Here is a 23,997-nt window from a genome sequence, read left to right as displayed (position 1 = left end):
TCTTTCTAGCTCGGCCAGCCGGGAAAATAGGTTGAGCAGCGCCAGCTAAGCCCTATAAATTCTGTCAACGCCGCCGGGATTGGCCGACGACAGCCGGTGTATACCTACGACGCTCAACAAACTTTGCGCCCGGGACGATGACGATGACAAAGACGCTCGCGTTACCAACCCCGCCGACCCCTCTCACGGTCCCAACCGGGCCGCCGATGGTTACGAGCCTGGCCGACCTGGATTCCCATGCGTATCGCGCCGGCAATTAACGCGTTACTCGGAGACGACCAGCGGATAGAATTACCTGGCTGCCAGAGATTTCGGCAGTGAATATTTCATGGGGCAAAGAATCGCTGTTTTAACTTCGTCAGCTGGGGAAGAAATTTCGCGAGTCGTTCGCTCGCTGGATTACAAAGATATACAGGATGAGATACCCAAAACTGAATAAACTGATATTGACGATGGAAACGAATACGTTTGATCGAAGTTGCATTGCTGCATTTATTTCCTCGCGTGCCGTTTAATGGACCGTTTGAAGACAATCTGGGATTGGATAAATTCTGACAGTAACTGTTTCAAGCTATCGTAAGTCAGTTGACGCTTATAATGAACCGAAAAGATTTTGTAACAGTTATGAAACTTTTTCGGTTCTCCATAATTGTCTCAAGAATCGAGACCGATATCATAACTAGACTGCGGATTTTATGTATCTTTGACAAAAATGGCTAGATAAAAAATAAACTTGTAAAGTCATGAGAAGAATTTGAGAATATTTTTACATTAAATTGAATTATTGGAAAGACATTGTCATCTGACTTGCGATTCTTATAATCAACGTGAACAATTTTTATTTTTCATAAAAATCGGCAGTCTTATGAATTCATGAATTTCGTATCCGTTGCAACAAACATTTCTCAAACCGGTATAATTTAAGAGTTTGAAATTCAGAGATCTTTTTCCTTTTTTCCAGATCAAAATCTGAATAAATACATTTTACTCGTATTAACAAAGTAATGCAAAACGTTCACTCATTACAGCAAATTATAAATTCCAGGAAACGTTGGCTATCCAGCTCGTAACGCAGCCAACTTGCGCGTAAATATCGCGTTACTCACGGGTATCGAAACTAGTGATTGATATCATATTTCTCAATTAATCGACGCAGCACGCATGATACTGACGAGACTGTAAAAGAATAATGATGGGACGTTATATATCACGCTGTAGTCGTGAAACCGTTGGAATTTCATTGCAACACGGGTCGTTGGGGACGGAAGATTTAGTATTTTAAATTCGCGCGTTGATTGATTTAAAAGTGTTGATACGATAATAAATATTTGACAAATACCGTCGAAACGATCAACAGCTTTGTTACCCTTTAAATTGTTTCTCGAGGAATTCCTCTAATTTCCTGCAATCGTAATTTCGCGCACAATCGAAATATACGACATAATCTTTACAATAGATTTCGAACAATCTGAAACGTTACTTTTGTCCCCGTAATCCGTGCTCTCATCGTTAAAAATATCCGTTTACCGGGTAAATAACACGAACAACCGCGCGGAGGACGAGCCGTGTAAGCCGAATTAATTAGGAACGTGCGACAAAACAAGCGGCAAATCCAGCGGCGGACAGGATAAAAATCGGTTGGACGTTTGACACGCGGCCAAATGCGGGCGCAAATAGACTCAATCAGAAATCTCTGTAGCATTTGTGGGGGTTTGCGGGACCGAAACAAGGACCAATAACGTGGGGATCATTGGCTGAGCGAGGTACGCGAAATCGGTGCTATTAAATCCATAAACTCGGGTCCGTTGGCGGGTTGATTATGGTATTTCGTGAGATAGGAACAATTATCTAGTTATCAAGACTTGCCCGCATTCGGGAATGATTGCACTGGCAGATGACAGGGCTAGTGTCAATAACTAATTTAAATACCGGCGATCGTCAGCTGCGCAATCAACGCGGGAGCGAGTACGAGGGCCGGATGAAAGGAGAAAGAAGAAAAACAAACGGTTCCGGCCGCGAGTCGTTAAGCCGAACGCGATTATATACGTTCCGCGGATATTGCTTCCCGAAGACTCGCTTTTTTCCATCGGCGTTTCCCATCCTGTTTTCCCGATATACGTGAGACCGGATGCGCCGTTTAAACGTCGTTTTCACGAGAACCGTCAACAACAACGCCGCGCGATCGAGCAAAATATTGACGCGGTGGAAATACCCTCGAATCGAAAAAATATCACGATGAATCGGGAAAAAAAACGAGACACCGTGGATACTTTCTTTTTCACGTGAGTAATGAACTTAGAATTGCAACCGCGAGCTCGAAGGCAATTATTCCACCGATTGATAGAAACTCGCTGCTACTGATCTGAGCGAACATGGTATAGGACTTTCGCCTATTATAACGAATACGATTTAATAGTTGTTTCTATTCACCTCGGTATCTCGATAAAAATGCGAGCTGTCAAAAACCTTCAACGGACTTCTGCTTGAAACATATTTTCGTGGAACGTTTAAGTGACACGGTAAAGTTGTTCAACCTGTGTATTCAAGATGCGAACGGACAAGTGATGCAACTAGACAGAGCGTATGTAGAACTAAATCGAAAATAGGAATAACATTTTTTCGTTCGGCGCGTCGTTCGTCGAAGAAATCGAGTACGAAAACTCGACGAATACGGGTGTCATTCATGAACCACCGTTTCTACTTCTTGTAAAACTGGGTCACGTGAACCTGGCGAATACTCGAACTCGATGTTCTTGAAGATCTGGCGTTTAACCAAAAAATTTCCTTTTATTAAAAGTTCGTAATGGTACTATTTTTAAGAATATAAACATACGTGTACTGCCTGTAAACTTCTTCGCTCATTCATTTTGACACCATACACATCGTGACTTGTCAGTCGCACGAAAGCCAGTGACATGACAGGTGAATTTTGTTTCGTCGCTGCTCGAACACTTTTGCTGGTACAGAGCTTGACATTTCGACATACAGTTATTGCAAACGGCTGTTTTATACATTTTTTTTATTTAAACGTGATCTCATAACCGTCGTGCTTTGGTCAATACACGTAAAGAACGCAATTATTTTTGGTTCTCTGTAAAAATATTGCATTTCACATCGGCGTTCCATATTTCGTATCATTGGTGCCATTTTAATGCCAGTTTAATATTAAAAATTGTTTGTAATATTAGAGATATGAGCATGCAACATAAGAATATTTTTGTTGTTGCTAGGGTAAGCGTGTCAATTACTGTGCCCATTAAAGTGACGTCCGAAATTATCGACAAATTAAATTGTTTGTTTTACCTCTGTCGTACTTCTTAAAACGTTTAAATTATACGTTGATGTTTTTTGTGTAAGTATGAATTTTTTTATAATTGAAATATATAAAGAACACAAAATATTTAACAAAATGAACAAGAAGATGAAAAGAAGGTTAATTTCTGTGTATTAGTTACTGTGCCTTTTCTAGTTGCTGTGTACCAGTTGCTGTTCGCTGATATAATTACTGTGCTCTAATTACTGTGAGTCAGTTCTGGGTAAATAATCCTATATGAAAAATGTAAGAACGTGAATTATTACGATATTATTACGATATTATTACGTGAATTATTATGACTATATTATTACGATTATTACGATATTATTCAAAAAAGAAAAGAATACACACATTTCACGGACCAAAAAAGTAAGATAAGACATGAAAACTTAATCCAGTTATAGTGCACAGTTATAGAAACAAGACAATAAATTTGTTTCAGTTACTGAATTACTTTAAATAAAAAAATATTTCTAAGAAGTCGATTATATTATTGTTTTCCTATAATTTAGACGAGTTTTATGAATAGTTTATTCTTTTGTTGTAAAAATTATCATTTTTGTAATTCTTTTATCTTTATTTGCAACTTGTTCCTTAAGTGTTTTGACGAGATCAAAGCAAAAACACATCAACCCCTATATCAGAAATTTAAAAAATTACTTCCGCATTTTATAAGTCTTAAGAAGTTAAAGTTTTGATTCGGCTATGAAAATAACAGATCAAATTTTATATGAAAAATTCGATATCTTCAATTTAATAATGTAGTTTTTAAATATAAATAAAATCATCGTAAGGTCGCAGTAATCAGGGGGTGGCACAGTAATTGACACACTTATCCTACTGACTTGTAAGAATGATATTCGAAAATAAAATCTTATTTTCGGTTACTTTTCTCTAACATATAACGACTAAAATAAATATTTCTCACTGCTAAATTGCTTTTCGATAGAATACTTGTTTCCGATTGTTATCGAAGAATTGTTTCACCCGAATAATTCAAAAATTATCGACCAAATCTTTGCTACAGTCTAATCGAATCCCGCGGGATTGACGTGACATCCTATCGCGAAGATCGATGAAGTCTGTCTGAGTCACGGGTAAACTCACTTGAAATGAGACGAGAAACCTTTGCCCGATAGCGAGCGACAAGTAATACGTCAACTGTGACAGCGCGCGTTCCTACTGACGGGCTCGAATGAATTTTTCCAAAAATGGGTCGCCGAAACAAAAAAATTCACGATACTGTGCCCGAAGTAACGCCGTGAAATTTATGACGCGGTGTCGAACACGATGAATGTGTAAAGCAGCAAGTGACTATAGCAATATTTGTTGTGCCGAATTTTCGACTTGTCAACTTTAACAGCGTGCGCTTTGTTAATCTATAGTCAGTACATTAATTGCGCAGCTTAAAAAACAATCAAAAAATAATCTCCGATCCTAAAGTGAATTGACAGTGGACAGTTCATTTTACGAAACACTGCATACCTCGTTTAACTGCTGCTCATTTATCACTTAAATGCTGCAATCTACTCTTTAAAGTGAATACAGGATGTCCCATAATTATGTTAACATCCGGAAAGAAGTGATTCCTGTGGTCATTTGAAGAAACTTTTTCTTTAGCAAAAGTGCAATCCACGGCTTTGTTCGCGAGTTACTAACGAAAAACAGTGACCAATTAGAGGCAATTATTTTTCGTTGATAACTCGTAAACAAAGCCACGGATTGCATTTTCGCTAAGGAAAAAGGTTTCTTCAAATGACCTTTGGAATCACTCTTTTCTGGGTGTTAACATAATTATGGGACATCCTGCATAAATTGAAAAATCTCGACAGAAATGTTTGAACTAAATTTAAAACTAAATTTTTAAACTAGACAGTTTAAGAACAAATGCAATATGTAGGTAACAGTGTAAAAGTGAAACTACGAATTTCATTAAAACTGGAAGAATCCAAGAATGTCAACATATTACAACTATCAATTCATTAAAATGATATAAGAAAAGAAGAACCTTCTGCTTGGTTTGCACTCGATGCAGTAGAAAAAAATGAAAATGCAGGTACTAAAAACATACGATGCATACAAAATCTGCAAAAAGTGCAGGAACACAAAATTCACTGGCCTGATCGAAGACGTCCTCTTTCGCTGTGTCATCGTGAATTCGAAGCATGCACAGATCGTTCTCAGATTGCATCCCCTAATTCTAACGTAGCAAATTGGTTACCGCCTGCGGTATTCAGAATGCAATTGAATTAATATCGAGAAATTAGTAAACAGGTAGGGATAGGCGAGGTGAAAGGACACGGGACGATAACCTCGAAAATTTGAATCAATGACGGGTAAATGGCGGGGGAAGGCATTGACCGGAAATTATACGTCACGTTGACGAGGTACGTCTTCAATCGCGGCAAATGCGGCGGATTGGTTACACGATGCCTGGAATTCACGTATGTACAACGAAAAGGCCCCATAGTCGACGACCATAATCCTGCCGCGATAATCAGATAATGACAACCATCAGGTTCATCAACAGGCAATTAACGGGCGAATATGTGTTCAACACCGTTAACAAGAGCCGCGTAAACGTGAATAGGCGCTGCGAGATAAATAGAGAGAAACAGAAAAGAGGACAAGAAATATTAACAAACATTCCATAGAGATACAGTTAGACGAAAGAACACTGCGACGTTCGTATTCACGCCGACGTCGAGATCTTAATTTATTGGCCTAATTTTTCGAAGGAGACGCTTAACCAGAATATCCGTATATTGGTCTTCTGTACTTTTCTAATAAATTTCTCGCGAGCTTGTTTAAAGCTTCCTTTGATCATCGCCGGCTACCAAGCTTCAATCACTCCTCTCAAATAGATACGTCTGAAGAGAATAATTAATACTGCAGCTCGGCAAACGTTAGGCTGCCTTTCGCGACTCGTTAACGAGACGCTGCGAAACTTTCTTCGCCGTTTCACTAGACGCGTAACATTTGAACACGAATTCTTTTAATCAGATCACGAAGATCCGTTTTCGTCAAGTTTTAAACGTTCTGTATCATATTTCTCAAACTGAGATAGACGCGTGTACGAGAACAAAGGCGTTAATTGAGTGCTTACACTGTTTCACCTTCGGCATACTCAGCTTCCAGCTTCCTACGTAGCGAACTGCCTTAAGACGACAACAATTCGGAACATTGTGCCTGGAACGTTTTCGTGCGTACTTAATAGCGTCGAAGCGTTCGAACAACAATATCGTCATTATTTCCATTTATGTCAATATTAGGATAGCGGCGTTGGTTATTGTGGGACAATCAATTGCTGCGTCTTTATTTCGATTTCGAGCATAATTAACTTTATATCTATCGGATAAGAGATATCAAATTGTTCTATTAAAAAATAAACAAAATGGACGAATAAAAAAATGTGATATATCTAATTCGATAAGTATAAAGTTAATTGAGCCTGAAAACGAAACAAAGACGCAACAATTAGCAACCCAACAGTAATCCGGCCCAATTAGCTCAGTTGTTCAAAGATGAAATCGAAAGAAAAGGAAACAAATAATGCAATAGCTGATCGGACTTCTAGAAAAGCGCCACTCCTGCGGATGTAATTATTTCTTAACCATTCATCGTTCTCTTTCGCCGTGAATCAATTGTATGGATCTGTGTAGCAATCGGAGCGGATTCAATCCACCGCACCGAATTTCCTATTTGTATCGTAAGATTTAAGTACTGTTGTGTTGATTGCCATGAAAAAGCGAATAATCGATTTCGTCGACAAAAAATCGCTATCCAGGTTTACAGTAGACCGCAGGATTAAACGAACCGCCGTTCTATGCGAGTGCGCTGTAAACAATCCGCAGTTACAAAGCTAGCTCGGACCTAATTCGTGGAATGAATGGAATTGACTGCGATGTACGACAGGATTACGTTAGATAATGCGTCAACAATCGAGTGCAATCGTGGTTCTGTTACATGATCCCCACATTCGAAATCGCTACCCTAATTCGTGGATATTGTGCTAGGTGGCCGGACGGATGCGAAGAGGGATATAGGGGATAAGTCCCAGGGCAGCGTGCAGGACCTCCGATTGGCTTGAACGAAACGCTGTCCTTATTGTCTGCCTTGCGCTTCCCAGTTGCCGGTCCTCGGGCCTGGACCTGCCTTTTCTCTGTCTCTCCTAGATCAATAGAGCGCCGACATAACATCTCCTACCACTTCGGCCTGGTCTGGACCAATACGTGCGCCGACTCTCGTTCCTGTTTTCGGAGGTCGTTCGCCTGTCCCTCGACAAATATATGGCGTAACAGAGCCACCAATTAGCCATCGGGACAGCCGTGTCGACGTACACGCGAGCTCCGGTGGTTGGCGGCCGGGCTAAGTTCGGGCCGCCGCACTGTGGTCGATTTGATCTGAAAAGGCGGATACAGATATCTTAAACGCAGCTCAATGTTTAAATTACCATGACATTGTTAATGTTCGTCCAAATGTAACGAAAGACTATTTTAAAGCTTATACTTCGTATTTCTTGAGACTTTATCGCAAATCGATATACATAAAGCGTAAAACCGGAGTATAAAAAGGTATGCTAATTCGAAAGAATATCCTGATGTTAATTAAACGCTACAAGCTGCAAATATACTTTACATCCAAGTTCAATATTTATGAAAGTAAATATGCACGTGAATATGGACATTAAAGGAAATAAATATTGCATAGATACTGTAAAAATTTATTTAATACCGAGAAAAGGATTTTTAATACGTAAGGATTGAAGCGAATAACAAATCTAAATAAATAAATGAATGAATGAATATATAAATAATAAACTTCAATTAAAATTTACGAACATTGTAATCATTTTATGTTTCATTTCATAAAGAAATACTTACGAAACTTAAATTTATTTTAAGTATGTTCATGTGAAGATAATTAATATAAAACTGATATATAACACCAACACAATCTATATATATATATATAGATATTAGTGTAACATTTTGATATGTAAGTATATACACAAAAAAATACAAATGTTAAGTATTCATATCACTATATACTTACATATCAAAATGTTACACTAATCATAAGAATAGTAGTTATAATCATGATGTAGTTTATATTTATATCAAAATTTTATATAAAATCACGTTTTGTAGTTGGGGTACAGCAATGATATTCCTTAAAAGCTTTCTTCGAATATTGAAAAATCGATAACAATCGAAAGATTTTTAAAGTGGTTCAAAAGAAAAGTTGGTACATCGAAACAAACATTTTTTGGATTATACAAAATTTTTGAAATTCGAACATGGCCGCCTGTCGGATCAAATCGACCACTCTGCGCCACGAAAATTGAAGGATTCCGTGACTCATTGCCGGCGCTAATTTCCACTACGTCGCAGCCACCGCGAGCCAGTAATCACGCTAAGTTACGAAGAAGTGGAACGACCACGCCGGCACCGCTGGGATCTCGTGGAACGTCTCGGCCTCGAGTTTTTATTTCCCTTTGGAGATGATAAGGGATGAAGGAAATTTCTGTCGCTGTCGCGCGGCACCGGTACCCTTGGCTCCGCTGTCCTGGGACAGGACGGCTGTGGCGGCGGCAGGATCTGGCCTTGATGGCCGGGGGATTCGCAATCACTTGGTCAAGATTGAAAGAATAGTTTTATAGGACACTATTTATAAAATCTGAATTGCAAAGTGGGGGAAGAAAAACTGGGCCGATTAACTTCTCCGGGAAGTAGTTTTCATTGCCTCCATTCTTCTTTTACGCGGCATGAGAAGATGGAGTTAATCCATTTAGAGGTAAATAGTGAGCTCGAATGCCAACACTCAAATATTCTATTAATTTAAAGAAGTTTAAAAAGTTTAAAGATCGAGATCTCCGACACTGCGAACTCTTTTATTGTACCACAAATTAATACGGAAAACGGTGTTTTTCTTGTTATTACAAATGATATCAGTATTCCATGAATTATACATGCTGCTCATTAAAAATGTAACATCAGACATCGTTATTAATAAAAGCGAACACGTAATATTATCGAATAAGCATTTGTGAATCTGTATGGAAATTATCTGCGATTCCGTACAGTGTATGAGATTCATTGAATGGCAAAATATTTGCAGTAAACGAATAAAGAACATAAATTCATCCTGCAATAATATAACGACATTGTTAGCTTCTTGCGCTGTTACGAATCAGACTCGTAATAACATTTTCATGCATAATCTGCTACTAAATATGTTATTAATTTCTTGTACTTTAGGAATGAACGTTAACGAAGGCATACGAGAAACAAAAACTATATCGTTCTATAGCAATAGACTATATAATATATAGTTATATAATATATATATAATAATAATATATATATATATATATAATAATAATATATATATATATAATAATAATAATATATATATAATAATAGCAATAACTATATCGTTCTAAATCAAAAGCAAAAAGGTACTAATTTTAATTATAAGAAACTCATTAAAAGCAGAAAACTTTTCTTCGGACTTTCTTTTCGTAGTCAGAGGAGGCAATGACGAAGCGAGAGAAAGCGGAATTCGCAACGATGTTTTTATTGCGCGAATATACTTTTTACGATTTCACAGGGGCATTGAATTCTTTTGCTACCCTCTTCATTTCTACGAAGGCCAAATTTCACCGAACGAGGATGACGATCCAACAAAATAGAGGAGCACGATTGAATTATCGCCGCGGTTCCGAAAGTAATCGGTGTTTCGTAATTTCATCGCGTGGGCGTAAAAGTGGACCAACGGCCACCATAAACGCGGGCTCAGCAGGATCGTAATAACTTAACGCAGATTTAGCGTCGGTAAAAAAGCACGATTCGCATTTATTACCCCGCTAAATTGCCCGGCGGAGTAGCTGGCCGGGATCGCGCGAAAGACTTATCGCTGGCCGCGTACGCTCGTAATGCCTGACCCACCACAATGTCTTCAGCCGCGTGTTAATAATACCGGTTGTTTCGTTAATTGACCGCCATTGGACGGTGAATGATAACGCCGATTAAACGCAGAAACAAATCGAACGACAGGTGAGATACCAGATTGCGATCCTTCGATTCTGATGGGAAATGTCGTTCAAATTTTAGATGCACAAAAATGGGCTTTTCAACGACTGAACCGTGTCCGAGGAAAACTCGATAATCTTCTTTTAAATAATAATTTCAAAATTACGTTATATTCATTTATTCATTCTCTAATGCTTTGAACCAGATGGTTCATTTAGCAAATACGAATCTAAATAATTTGATAAATTCTGGATGAGATTAACAATTTTTGAATTCTAATTAAAAATTTTTAACAAAACAGAATAATTTTTTAAAGAACTCTTAACTGTGTTAGTCTTCGATTTAAAAGAAAAAACTATTAGAAAAAACTGCTGGTAAATAACGTGTTAACCCCCATTGATATGTTAAAGCCCAAATTGAAATTATTGAAGGTACAAACAAATATTTGTTTGATTCCAGTATCTTAGGAATTCACGCAGGAAATTCTGATTTTGCAAATCGATCTATATTTTCTTACGCGCTGCACACTGCACTGCAATCATAGATTACCAAGTCATTGAATTATTTGCCTACTTCGGAACATAATAGTTTCAAGATCACTTGTTACGTTATGTTAATTTATTCATTCTCTAGTGCTTCGAACCAAATGGTTCATTTAGCAAATACATATAAAATATTACACGAATCTAAATAATTTGATAAATTCTGAATAAGATTAACAATTTTTGAATTCTAATTAAAAATTTTTAACAAAACAGAACAATTTTTTAAGGAACTCTTAACTGTGTTAGTCTTCGATTTAAAAGTATTGGAAATGGGTAGATAAATAAAAGTAAAACGCAGTGAATTAAACTTATCCCTTTTAGTTTATTAATTTGATGTACGAGGAAGGACCGTCTTTACTCTCCTGATTGCTCCAGGAGACTGAAGACTATTCACAAAGACGAAACCAAAAACGTCACCTAAAGACAAAGAGCACTCTGTTCTATATACATATGAAATCATTGTTTATCTAATGGTACTCTGGCGAGACTCTCGGCGTCGATTCGTTTTTGTAACTTATATGCTAGAAGGAAAAACTTCTGAGTATTCAAAAGAGAGAAAATAATCCAATAAAAAGAAAAAACTATTAGAAAACTGCTGGTAAATAACGTGTTAACCCCCATTGATATGTTAAAGCCCAAATTGAAATTATTGAAGGTACAAACAAATATTTGTTTATAATTCCAGTATCTTAAGAATTCACGCAGGAAATTCTGAATTTGCAAATCGATCTATATTTTCTTACACGCTGCACACCGCACTGCAATCATAGATTACCAAGTCATTGAATTATTTGCCTACTTCGGACACAATGTTACAGGAACGATACGAACGTAGCGATTAGATTAGCGTTTTATTAATGCCATAAAAAAAATTGAACACCCTGTAACGTTACAGATGCATAAAACCGCGGCCTTCGCATCGGAATTACAAAATTTTCACTGCGATTAATTACGTGCCCGGCGCTTTTATCCTTTATCAACTTTACCCTCGTGCGTAACGTTCATGACCGTTAACACAACTTCATTTAAACTACGCCACCCTTTATCTTTTAAGCCTTTGTGCGCTGAATATTCATGCTATTAAGGAAATAAAAGGTCGGCCGAGTCACAAGCGCGACCTTTATCTTTAAAGACGAGAATTCGTATAAAAAAATATCAAGCACGGAAAACACGGATAATCACGATCCCTCCGTTATCTGCTCGAAAAAGAGTGCAATTTGTTCCGGCAAACCGTAGTAATTCATAAGCCAATTAATTTGAAACATTATCGTATCTTTTGTATCCACGTGCGAATTTTTCAAACGTTTGTCGACGCAGCTGCAAAAATGCCGGCGATTCCGCTGGAATGCCGAAATCGGCGGAATGTTTAATGTACGGGCCGGTGAATTATTGACGCCCGGCCTGGAGGTGTTAATTGCGCGACGAAGATAACAAAGAGCTGCTGGGTAAAAATTAACAGCCGTGAACGGAAGTCAACGGACGCGTAATTAATATCCGCACGAGACGCCTGGAACGAAACATTGTCCGGAGGTTTCTGAATAATAGCGCAGCGAAGGGACATCGGGATAAAGCCGGACAGTGGTTTCTGTAACCGGAAAAATTGCTCGGACTTTCCCGGCGGCCGTTACACTGTAAACTAAGCCGTCCGCGCTTTAGAAAGTTCGCTCGCCGGTCAAATTAAGTGGCGGGAAAATAATCGTAAAGTTCACGTGTTCCGACGCGAGTCAACTCCCGTCCACGGTTCTAATTCAACAGTTGCTTCGCCCTCGCAACGCGACGAGACGCGTCGACCCTGCGAGTAGGCGATTTCGAGGCCGCGGCGCGGCGACCGTCGATCTCATTAATTACTGTTGCGAACTCGAAATTGCTCGTGACGTAACTTTTTCCATCAAACTCCATTGAAAAGAAGGCCGTCCGATCGAACAACGCGCGCCTAACCGTCCGATGGAACCGGACGTTTCTGGAGGTAATTAATTCCCATGACACGATCAGGCTCCGACGCGGCCTTTGTTGCGTCGAATTGATATCGGCAACGGGCACTCGACGATTTTCTGCCGTAGAATCGGAGGGACCGTTTGGACCTCGCCGGCGCGATCGCCGTCGAAGCGATTCGTTCGAGCAATTTGCACCCGGCTAGTCCTCGACTCGCCGCATAATCGCTGTCGCGCGCAGTTACCCGGGACGATTGTTCCGAGTTTCAGTAGCGTTGCGCCGGGCATTAATTATCCAAAGACTTTCGTTCCCGTTCGAATGGTTTATTTTCGCCGGCCGGCCATCCCTTAGCCGAGTGGCCATTAAAGAGCCACCGGAAGTTCTAGTGAGCCTCGGGTGACGCTGTGCCCGCGCATTAAACGACGCGAAATTATTTCGGAGATAATTCGCCCGTTCCACGGCCGACTGGGTGCGAGGAATCCGCGAAGTTTCGCTGCGAATATTGCCGCATGATAAAGCGTAGTTACTTCCTTGGGACGCGCTGATTATTCGGGGCTGAGTGGGGCCCTCGGCTGAGACGCCCTTCTTCGTCGCTCGTCGGTTGATACAGGGGGGAACGCGAAACAGATTCTACTTTGCGAGGTAATATCCGGTTCTCGCGGAACGAGTTGTGGATTTGGCACGTGGCATAGGTATACGCAGGGTAAAATTTGCAATTAATTTATGCAGTCGTGTAAGAAATTTTGTCTTATAAAAATCAGGATATATAAAAATCACACACCATTATAAAAACTCTAGATTTTAAGCAATTGTTTTCTTGCCCACGAAACGTAAGATTGGCCGATAAGTTTGTGCGGTTTTTGACAATCTTTATCTTCTTGCAGTTTAGTTCACGATTAATTTCACTCCGTATCTTTAATGTGCAACGTCACAAGTAATATAGTGGACACTCGATCTGTATTTTCAACTCCAAATTGTTAACACATTAACCCGAGAAAGATAACCTACGTTGCAGAGGCGCCTGCGAAGACTGTTGATTTTTGTTAATTTTTCATAGAGGTCTAGTGATTTAAGTTTAAAATTACTTAAAATATAAAAAAATATAATATAAATGCATTTTATTTTTACAATAATGCCAAACCTTTAAAATGACTAGATTAACTTAAATAAATATCCATTGTTAGTATAAAATTGACGCCTTAGAAAAGCATGCGCCTCTGAAGCGTATGGTTATCTTTTACGTACGTTGTCATATGGTTATCTTTCTAGGGTTAAAGGCGGGAGTCGTAGTACTACGATTGATCTCGACTTCTCATAAATATGTACTTTAAAACATTTTTTGTAATTAGTGTTTAGTTCTTTTTTAATATTTCTTTTAGTTTTAAGAGTTTGAATAAACTTTTTTAAGTCTAAATTTTTTTATGATTACACAAAATATCGCCCGCTCTAGGACGAAAAACGAGGCGGGGCGGTCGCCGCGTTACCTAGCATACTTTCGTCAAGATCCCCCACCTTTAATGTGTTAAGATTGATTTTAATTTTTACAATTAAATAGTGCATCGAAGATGGACGACTTCAAAGAGCGTTTACGACGTATTATGCTTTTTCTATTATAAAAGGGGAAAATCGCGACACAAACTTGCAAAAAACTGTGTGATGTGTGCGGGTCGGTTACGGTTACAGAACGTGTATGTCAGATATGGTTTGCAAAGTTTCGGTGCTGGAGATTTTTCTCTTATGGATGCACCACGCGCTGTATACAGCAGCTGGCCTGGAATGTCATACCACATCCAGCATATTCTCCAGACGTTGCCCCAGCAGATTTTCATTTGTTTCGTTCTTTACAAAATTCGCTAAATGAAAAAAACTCAATTCTGAAGAGGCTGTTAAAAAGCGTGTGGGATGATATTTTGCGGGGGAAGGTGGGGAATTTTGTAAAAAGGGGATCATGAATTTGTTCAAAAGATGAGAGACTGTTGTATACAAAAAATCTCTTCTTATTTACGTGACAAAACCCGCGCGTACTTATTAACCAACCTAATCATTTCAACCGATATTGTAATAATAATAATCATTTAGCCTCTACTATTGGGTTGGCAACTAATTGCCGATTAGTTCAATGAAATAAAAAATTTTTTTTTACTTGGAATGAAGTTTAATCTGTAATGTATTTTCCATTTTGTACGATGACCTTTTGCTATCTCTCTGACAACTTGAAAATTCCACGCTCGTAGAAAGTCTGATCCTTTTCGGCCAAAAATTGAGTTAAGTGAGATTTTACAGCGTCATCGTCATTAAAAGTTTTACCACGAAGGGAGTTGTCCAGGGATCGAAATAAGTGGTAATCCGATGGCGCGAGATCAGGGCTATATGGTGGGTGTAACATCGATTCCCAACCAATATCCATCAATTTTTGCTGAGTGGACAAAGACGTGTGCGGCCTAGCATTGTCCTGCTGGAAAATGACACCTTTACGATTGACCAATTCTAGTCGCTTTTCCTTGACCGCTGCATTCAATTTGTCCAGTTGCTAACATTCACGGATAATAAAAAATAAAATAATAATAATAATAATAATAATAATAATTTTATAATATAACATTTACGGAGATCATAAAAATGTGAGTGAGAGACATCTATAACTGAAATCGGCAATTACTTAGTTGCCAACCCAATATTATATCTCATTTTCACAATCCTAAATTGAAATGCAACTACAAGCGTACACGAATAAAACAAAACGAAACTGCTCTACACTTGAGCTATATTATTATTTTAGTTAACCGATGTTATATATAGTACTTGAACTTATCAAGATCAAATGTGAGATTAATATTATATGCAGTTTTCACTGCTCCGTGCCCTATTTTATAAAAATATTGTACGGTTTTAATTTCTTTTATAAAAATATTATACGAATTTAATTCGTTTTCGTCACTCTGTTTATAAACCGTAGAAAAGAATAAAACGTAATTTCTGTCAGAGAGCCAATGAAGCACGAAATGGTAAAATGATGTTTGCGGCTGCTAATGGTATAAACGTACAAACGTTCGAACGGCTAAAAGAGATCAAATACAGAATACATGATGCCAGTAATGAGCATACCAAATGAATAAAGTAATTTCGTCTCATGAATCACAGCGTTGCGTTTATTGTATAGAAAAAATAAACATAAAACCGCGCGTTTAAAAGTAATCTCTGATTTATTCCTGACAATTCGCGGTTATGAATGGTGACCTCGAATGCAAAACGCGAATTCTTCAAGCCGAGGGTACAGCAACGGCGACGAGGCACCAATTAAATTCCCATTGCGAGCGGTTTGAACGTTTTGAAAATACCATTATATGTAATTAGAATTTGTCGAGTGAAACTTCTTTAGAGATTTAACAAGTCTGAAGGGAGTTTAATTTCGTGAGAAAGAATATAAGTTACTTTGCGCGACAAGTAGAGCAGTATTTTTCCGAGAGAGCCTTGATTCCAGAGACTGTATCGCCTTTACGGTTTGTTGATTTACTGCCATCGTTTCTTTATCCCATGAAATTAAATTCACGCTGAATGAGGAAAAATCTTATATATATATATACCGAGCGGTATTAAAGGGAATAATAATAAAGAAATTGTCGACGTCGCGTGAAAGCAGCCGCTTTCAAGGAACTTTGCAAGCGAACCTGAAAGAGAGCAGCATCGCTGACGAATTATTTTAACGGACAGTGGAAAACTGGTTTGGCATCGTACGGAATTTTTCTGGATTCATAAAACCGAACACTCCGATAACACGGATAATGTAAATGAAATTCTCATAGGAACGTGCCGATTGTTCAATTTTACAATTAGATGCCGTCGGGAACAAAATGCAAGCAGTACAAAAGTTCGCGGAATACTATAAATACCGGTTTCAAATCATGGAACTGTTACCGGTGAAAGGAAAGACGCGTTAAAAATTGGAAACATGGATCTTTCTCGAAAAGAAAAGTTAAATTTCACATTTCACCTTGTTATTATCGCGAAATTCGTTTGTACAGAAAGAACGTGAAATAATACGGGCGGGGCGTCGTAAATGAATCAAATTGTTATTAATTATCCGAGAGCCACGGAGAGTTTGACAAAAGTATGTGACGCTGGCACACAGGGAGAATAATGGAAATGCGTTTCAGCATGCTCGTTCGATTCACAATATTTATTTTACTACGTCCAATGAAAAATGGCCGCGTTCAACAATTACGGCGTATACGTTCCTGCCTAATAAAAATGGAATTGTTCGATAGTAGTTGCTCTCGATTGTCCCGAGATATTTCCACGACCCCCTCGGCCGCTCCCATTCGCGACTGTTTACTTTAACTCGAACCGTAAAAATAAAGTGATTACTCGGAATATAAAAAAAGAGGACCATGAATCAATGTTTTTTCGTTCGAAATTATGTGACAGAAATCGCTTTCACGAAAACCCGCGAATCCTTCGTTCGACCCAGCATGTATAACGTCCTTAGAAAATCGTTGAAATATTGGTTTTGAATTATGTTTTCCTATCTAGTTACGGAAATAATGGAAATGCGTTTCAGCATGCTCGTTCGATTCACAATATTTATTTTACTACGTACAATGAAAAATGGCCGCGTTCAACAATTACGGCGTATACGTTTGTGGCGGCTACCTCCAGACCCGCCAGCAGAGGGCTCCTCTTCCCGCTAGTAGCCGATCCGCCTCGATCCCTATATATACAGACAGAGACTTCGTCCTTACTACCCCCACTTCTAAGGCAAGGGCCCGCTAGGATAGCCTTACTGATGAGTCCTCTAGCGGACCCCGGACGAAACGTCTCCCCTCTCCTTTCCACTGACGAATAGACACACATCAACCGCCGCCAAACGTTCCTGCCTAATAAAAATGGAATTGTTCGATAGTAGTTACTGTCGACTGTCCCGAGATATTTCCACGACCCCCTCGGCCGCTAAAAATAAAGTGATTACTCGGAATATAAAAAAATAGGACCATGAATCAATGTTTTCTCGTTCGAAATTATGTGACAGAAATCGCTTTCACGAAAACCCGCGAATCCTTCGTTCGACCCAGCATGTATAACGTCCTTAGAAAATCGTTGAAATACTGGTTTTGAATTATGTTTTCCTATCTGGTTACGGAAATTGTATTCCATTATAGGATTGCGCGCGCCGAGAGCGATTGTTGTTCCGAAAAAAAGGAGCCAGACACGATGAACAATTGTCGAGGCAAAATCAATTACCTATCTATTGTTCGATTCGAAACACCCTGAAAATTTCGTTTGAACGAGAACCGTTCCCAATGAAATACGAATTAATGAAAATCCTTGCATGATAAACAATCGCAATAGTGAATCGATCGATGAGAACGACGATGCGATCTCGAAAGCTCTCCGGGAATGTTTTTACTTCACGAAACACGCCAACGCGTGGCCCTGTATATATATTCCTCTCTTTCGTTTTTTCTTTCGCAGCGCCAGAAGGGACACCCATAATTACCAGCGCTTACAATACCTCGGCCACGTCGATTTATCTGGCATGGACGCCGCCCAGTCATGACACCATTCACGGACAGTTTCTCGGCTATCAGATCGGTTTTCGGCCGCGGGACAAAATGCACATGGAAGTAAAAGACATATACATACGTGATCCGGCCGTTAACGTAAGTTACGTAAGAATGCGTTTCAATGAATTTATTAATCGGTGTCGTGTTTCGGTGTTACTCCGCCAATTCGTCCTTTTAAAACGTCGCCTCGTTCTCTTTCCATTGCAGAACCACAGCATACACAATCTGGAGACGTATACGCAGTATCTGGTGTCCCTGCGTATATTCAATCCGGAAGGACATGGACCAGCAACGACAGTTTCTGTCATGACGGACGAAGGCGGTAAGTTCGGGCAGGGATATAAGATGGTTTCGGGAAAGATCGAAAACCCGTGGATAAAGCACGTATTTCGCGCCGCCGCTGCGCTCGTTCCATCGATAAAACAGATATCTGCTTAGCTTCTGCATTATCCTCGGTGGATAATAGAAATCCTGGGATGCCTGCTTTAACAGTGATCAATAAGGAAGATCTCCTGACGGTCGCTTACTTGCCGATGATCGGTCACACAGCGCAGATAAGATAGAAAACCGTTTATCGATAGTGGGTCACGCGATGATATCGTCAGTTGGACCAATATCGGCGAAAGATAAGGCACGTTATCCTGGAGGTCAAAGGTTTCGTTAACTTCAATCGATCTTTCGATTTTGATAGATGTCATTCGGTTCCTACTTCACGAGAGAACGATAAGGAGTTATCAACCCCCCCTAACACGTGATATTTATAGAGATCGTATCAGGATCACGGCGTTTTTTTTATCTACGCCACGAAAAAGGCAAGATTACTCGGAACGGGGAGAAGGTGTCCCACGGCGAAACGATTTATACGCGCCTTTCAAGCTACCGCTCGTAGGTCTGATTCATTTAATTATACGACGGAACAGCGCGCGCTTAACTTAATCGCCTCTATCACTTGAAATACACTGATTACTCGTACAGATAACGAGCATAGCGTATAACGTCCGTGAAACGTCCGCGCGATCTCGTCTCAACTGACGCAGCCAACGATATCATTTAAATTCGTCGGACGTCAATGACGGTGCTACTCCATTCGCGGGACACAATAAAAGTTTACTTCGGATATTTTATGCAAACTTCTTCTATTCCGGTCACGGTTCTTTTTCGCCTTTTCTGATGGTTCGTGTGTCCCTGATGCCTATAAGGACTTCTACATTGACCATTCATACGTTTCGAAACCACACTCGGACTGTACAGCTCTACTGCGCTCCAAAACCTTCCTAGATGTTCAATCGGCAAGAATTGCTCCTTATACGAAAGCATTGTTTAACGACAGACCGCAAACCCCCACCTCGTCGTACTTGAGAAACTAAAGCGCCCGCCGTTTAAAAGTTCCATTGTATTAGCTTAAATGGAACGCGGCATTAGCCACGACGACAGTCTAATAGACAAATATCTCTTTGAAAGTTTCCTTAATGCCTGAAAACAACTCCAGCAAAGTTCCTTGCAGTAACGTGTTTCCACTCGTTGGAAGGAACGAAAGAATCTCGTGTTCCTGACACACGAGCGCAACCGTCTTCGGGGCGAAACTTATCAATCCCAGCTGCCATAGTATCCGTTGATACGTAATTACCGAACATCCTATCACGATCCTACCGAGCGGCAGCATCGCTTTGTTCCCCGGTGTCGTCCATTGTTCGCGCGGCCGACGTGAGAACACGGAACAGACTCAGGAAGCGACCATCCCCCTCGGGCAGCCTCGTAAAATTCGATCGGCAGAAAGTTTGCGGATGCAAAATCTGTCTCTCTCTCTCTCTCTCTCTCTCTCTCTCTCTCTCTCTTTCTCTCTATCTCGCTCTCTCTCTCTCTCTCTCTTTATCTCGCTCTCTCTCTCTCTCTCTCTCTCTCTCTTTATCTCGCTCTCTCTCTCTCTCTCTCGCGCTCTCTCTCTCTGTCTATCTCGCTCTCTCTCTTTATCTCGCTCTCTCTTTATCTCGCTCTCTCTCTCTCTCTATCTCGCTCTCTCTCTTTATCTCTCTCTCTATATATCTCGCTCTCTCTCTCTCTTTATCTCGCTCTCTCTCTCTATCTCGCTCTCTCTCTTTATCTCGCACTCTCTCTCTCTCTTTATCTTTATCTCGCTCTCGTTCTCTCTCTCTCTCTCTCTCTCTCTCTCTCTCTCTCTCCCTGCCTCTCTGCCACCTACAGCTAAGCCTCTGGAAAATCAGCGCGACCGAATGACGGCGACATCTGTCCCGAAGTCCGCGAGAGCGACGGCAGCGCTCGATGACGGTCTAATGACACCGTTTCATCTCGCCGGCAGATTCTTATCGTCCGCTGAGAGAGATCACTCTGGCCCGAGCGCTCTGTACACGTATCACGTCTCCGGCAATGACAGTTAGGGCCACGTGGTACGAGGATCGACTCCTACGTCCCTGAAAGCGGCCGGTCGGCCAGCAGCAGGTTTCCAGCTGCTCTATCTACATTGTCCGTGAACGGCCCCCGACGCTGGTGCGTCCGTCGTCACCGTTTCGTTCCCTGGCCGGGCAGAGAGCATGCTCGCAGATTTTCATGGCCGCCATCGCGTTTCATCGGCGACTTGGTCGCCGTGCCCTCGTGAGTCAACGGAGCCCCGGGGTCATCCTGCGGCCGGCGTTGATCCTGGCCCCGGTCCTCGGACTTCGTTCTGACCGACGCGATCGGCGCGTACCTAATGGCCGGCCCGAATTTTCCTTAGCGAGGACTGCCTGAAAATCCATACATTTGGCACGGTGCAGAGAGGAGAGCGTGGTGAACGGAGACGAGGAACGCGAGAATCGGGCAACCGACGAGGATCGAAGAGACAGCAACCGTGTAAACGGAGAGAGTACGCCGCTGGTTAGACGGAGAAGAGAGAGTAGAGGGAGAGACGAGACAGAGGAGGAAAGAGAGAAAGACACGGGCGAAGAGGAAACGGGAGAGCCGTGAAAGAGAGAGAGAGAGAGAGAGAGAGAGAGAGAGAGAGAGAGAGAAGCGCGACAGAGAGGAACGTGGGTGGATAAACAGTAAAAGAGGAGGACAGAGGATGAAAGAGAGACGAGGGCACGGGTATATAGGGGCACAACGAAGGACAAAGACGGCGAACCGAGCGTCGGGGTGCGGAGCGAGAGGGGCTAAACAGAGGAACGAGAAGGGGACAGAGCCACGCCGTTTCGGTCGTCGCCACCGGCGCGCCTCTTCGTTCTACGATCGATTTTCCACGATTTTTCACTCCGGCGTGCAGTCCTCGAGAAGAGTGGTCCGGTACGTGGTGAATGCGACACGACACGGAGTCTCTCTCTCTTTCCCACTCTCTCTCTCTTGGTTCTCGGCGTGAAGAAGACGCGATAAGCGGGGAGCAGCCGAGGGAAACGCGCGCTACAACCACACCGAGAATTCGAACGAGCGCACACGTCCTGTTCGGAACGGCTTTGTGTTGCGTTCTACTACCATAACATCCCCTCTCTGTCTCGCCGCAGGATTCCCCTCCCTTTTTCCGCCTTTCTTTCTCTCACGCACATTTTCGAGCGCACGTGTACACAGCCGGCTTGTCAGAGCCTCTGCATGTACGTGTGGCAGCGCTGGTGATGTCTGACACGCGTGTGCAAGCGCGCCCGCGCGCACGTTGGTGAACAAGCTGACGCGCTCGCGTGCACGATCGTACACCCACCTGCACCACCAACCCCTTTCTGTGTATACAAGTGTGCCTGTGTATGTGTGTGTGGGTGCGTTTGTGTGCAACAGCCTACACAAACCCACTCCGGCCTACACAGCTAGACGTACACACGCACACACGGATAGAGGGAACGAGAGCCGGTGTTCTTCGAGCGTGTGGCAGCGTGAGTTTCTCTCCCTCTCTCTGTACGCTCGTCCCGTTTGTCCGTCTGTGTTCTCTTCCCTACTGGAGACGAGCCGGAGGACCGAGCGTGCACAGCCGAGCCGAACCGAGCCGAAGTCACGGTTTACTGTGCGCGCGAGAACGTTGCGAGAGATCGACGTCGGTGTGTGCCGATCGTGGGAGCGGATCGTGTGCGTGCTAGTGTCCGTGTCCGTTCTCGGCGAGCGGATCCAGTGCGCGTTGTGTCACTCTCGCAGGATCTCGACGCTCCTTACACAGGGATAGACGAGATCGTCTCTCGATCGCTCCCCGGTTCCCTGGATCCTCCGCACGCCTCGCCGTCCCGTCCGAATCGGGCCGGCCCGTTCTCCTCCGCGGATCCTCGACGCGCGTTTATTAGGCCTCCCGTTCGAAATAATGGCGTTTGATTCGTCGCGCGTGCGACGCCTCGGCCACGGTGCCGTGCCGAATGACGCCTAGAGTGAGAAAGTTTCAAGTGTGCAGCAGCTCGCCGCGGTTCGCTCTCGCAAACGAGAGGATTACGCCGCGCTATCGGCCGCGCGACTAATCGGCCCGAAGACGCAGCAAGCAACGAGGCCAAAGGTGTCGTCTGGTAATGATCCGGAGGCCGGTTCGCGGACCCGGTACGCGTTCAACGTGGGCGGAATCGTGGCTCGAGGTTGAAGGGTCGATATGGTGTGTGTGCGTGTGTGAAGAGTTCACCGCCGCGCTTTGCCCAAAATGACGCTGTGTTTCACGGTGCATTCGATTCGCCCTGCGAACCTGTGCCGCCCGACCAACGGAGAATATCTGCATCCGTCCGGGCAAAATAGCAGCGGAACGCTATCTTCGTTGCCCAGTCGGTGCCATTTGAATCTCGCTCCGATTTTCCCAGCATCCTGCTGGTTTCCTTAAAGTGCATCGACTATCAGCTGCCCTGTCCTCTCACCGCGCCGCACCGCTCCGCGCCGTACCGCGAACAACAGAGCAGATGGATCGGTTATTTTCAATGAAAAGAACGGTCATAGATCGCCTGTCGAAGTTATCTGTCCCGACGATAAACAATTCTACGTGCTACAGAATGTCCTACATTCGTTGTTGGTCACGATTTATTTATTTTCATTTTTTTTTTCAATCCTAGTTGCCGCTGAAACTGTCGTACCGGTCAAATAGGTCTTGAAAGTTTACTTCTTTTTATATAAGACTCCAGAGACAAGCTGGATTTTAGTGTTCACAGAATTGACTGCAAAAACAAGCTGGATTTTAGTGTTCGATTGTCCATAGCGTTTTCTCGTCTGTTTTCGTCACTGAGAAATCGGTTATTTTGGAGTAATATCGTGCTATACACGATGGATACATGATACCGTTCGCAGATATCGGTCGGAGGTCGCGTAGAAACGACACACGGCAATAACACCGGTGTTCGAATCGTCCCATCGTCCTGCCGGTTGATCCTCGACGAGCCGATTGAAAACTCATCGTCGCAGTGTCGACCGCGGCGGGTTATTAAATGACAATCGACGGAAAAAGGGCGACACCCCTCACCGTCGAATTCGTCGAAGGAGCGACGTCTCGTGGAACAAATCGATCGGTCTTCTGTACGTCAATCGACGCGATCCCACGCGACGGCACAGTGTCATCGGTGCGCGCGACCTATGCAAATTGCACCGATACAGAATACGGAGTCGATCCGAGCCGTGTTCTCCACGCTTCCCGACCTCGTCGTCGAGGAATTGGATATTTCTCGTCGAGAGGGATA

The 23,997-nt window shown here is 42.2% G+C and overlaps 1 protein-coding gene across 10 annotated transcripts in view; it reads left to right on the top strand.

Annotated features, from left to right (window-relative positions):
- Positions 1–23,997, top strand: part of LOC143259073 (putative receptor-type tyrosine-protein phosphatase mosPTP-1) — a 690,783-nt gene that overhangs the window by 627,576 nt on the left and 39,210 nt on the right. For 6 of the 10 annotated variants that reach the window (XM_076519905.1, XM_076519902.1, XM_076519903.1 and 3 more), the window contains exons 5-6: positions 18,297–18,493; positions 18,596–18,710. In XM_076519905.1, the coding sequence (XP_076376020.1) occupies positions 18,297–18,493; positions 18,596–18,710 (312 nt within the window). Of the gene's footprint in view, positions 1–18,296; positions 18,494–18,595; positions 18,711–22,262; positions 22,852–23,997 lie in introns of those variants that run through there. The other 4 variants (XM_076519899.1, XM_076519901.1, XM_076519907.1 and 1 more) reach the window with 3 other exon arrangements.

Source organism: Megalopta genalis, chromosome 3, assembly GCF_051020955.1.
Source record: "Megalopta genalis isolate 19385.01 chromosome 3, iyMegGena1_principal, whole genome shotgun sequence".
NCBI classification, from domain to species: Eukaryota; Metazoa; Arthropoda; class Insecta; order Hymenoptera; family Halictidae; genus Megalopta; species Megalopta genalis.
The sequence above is the reverse complement of the archived record's forward strand: the minus strand, read 5'-3'. Positions and strand labels throughout refer to the sequence as shown.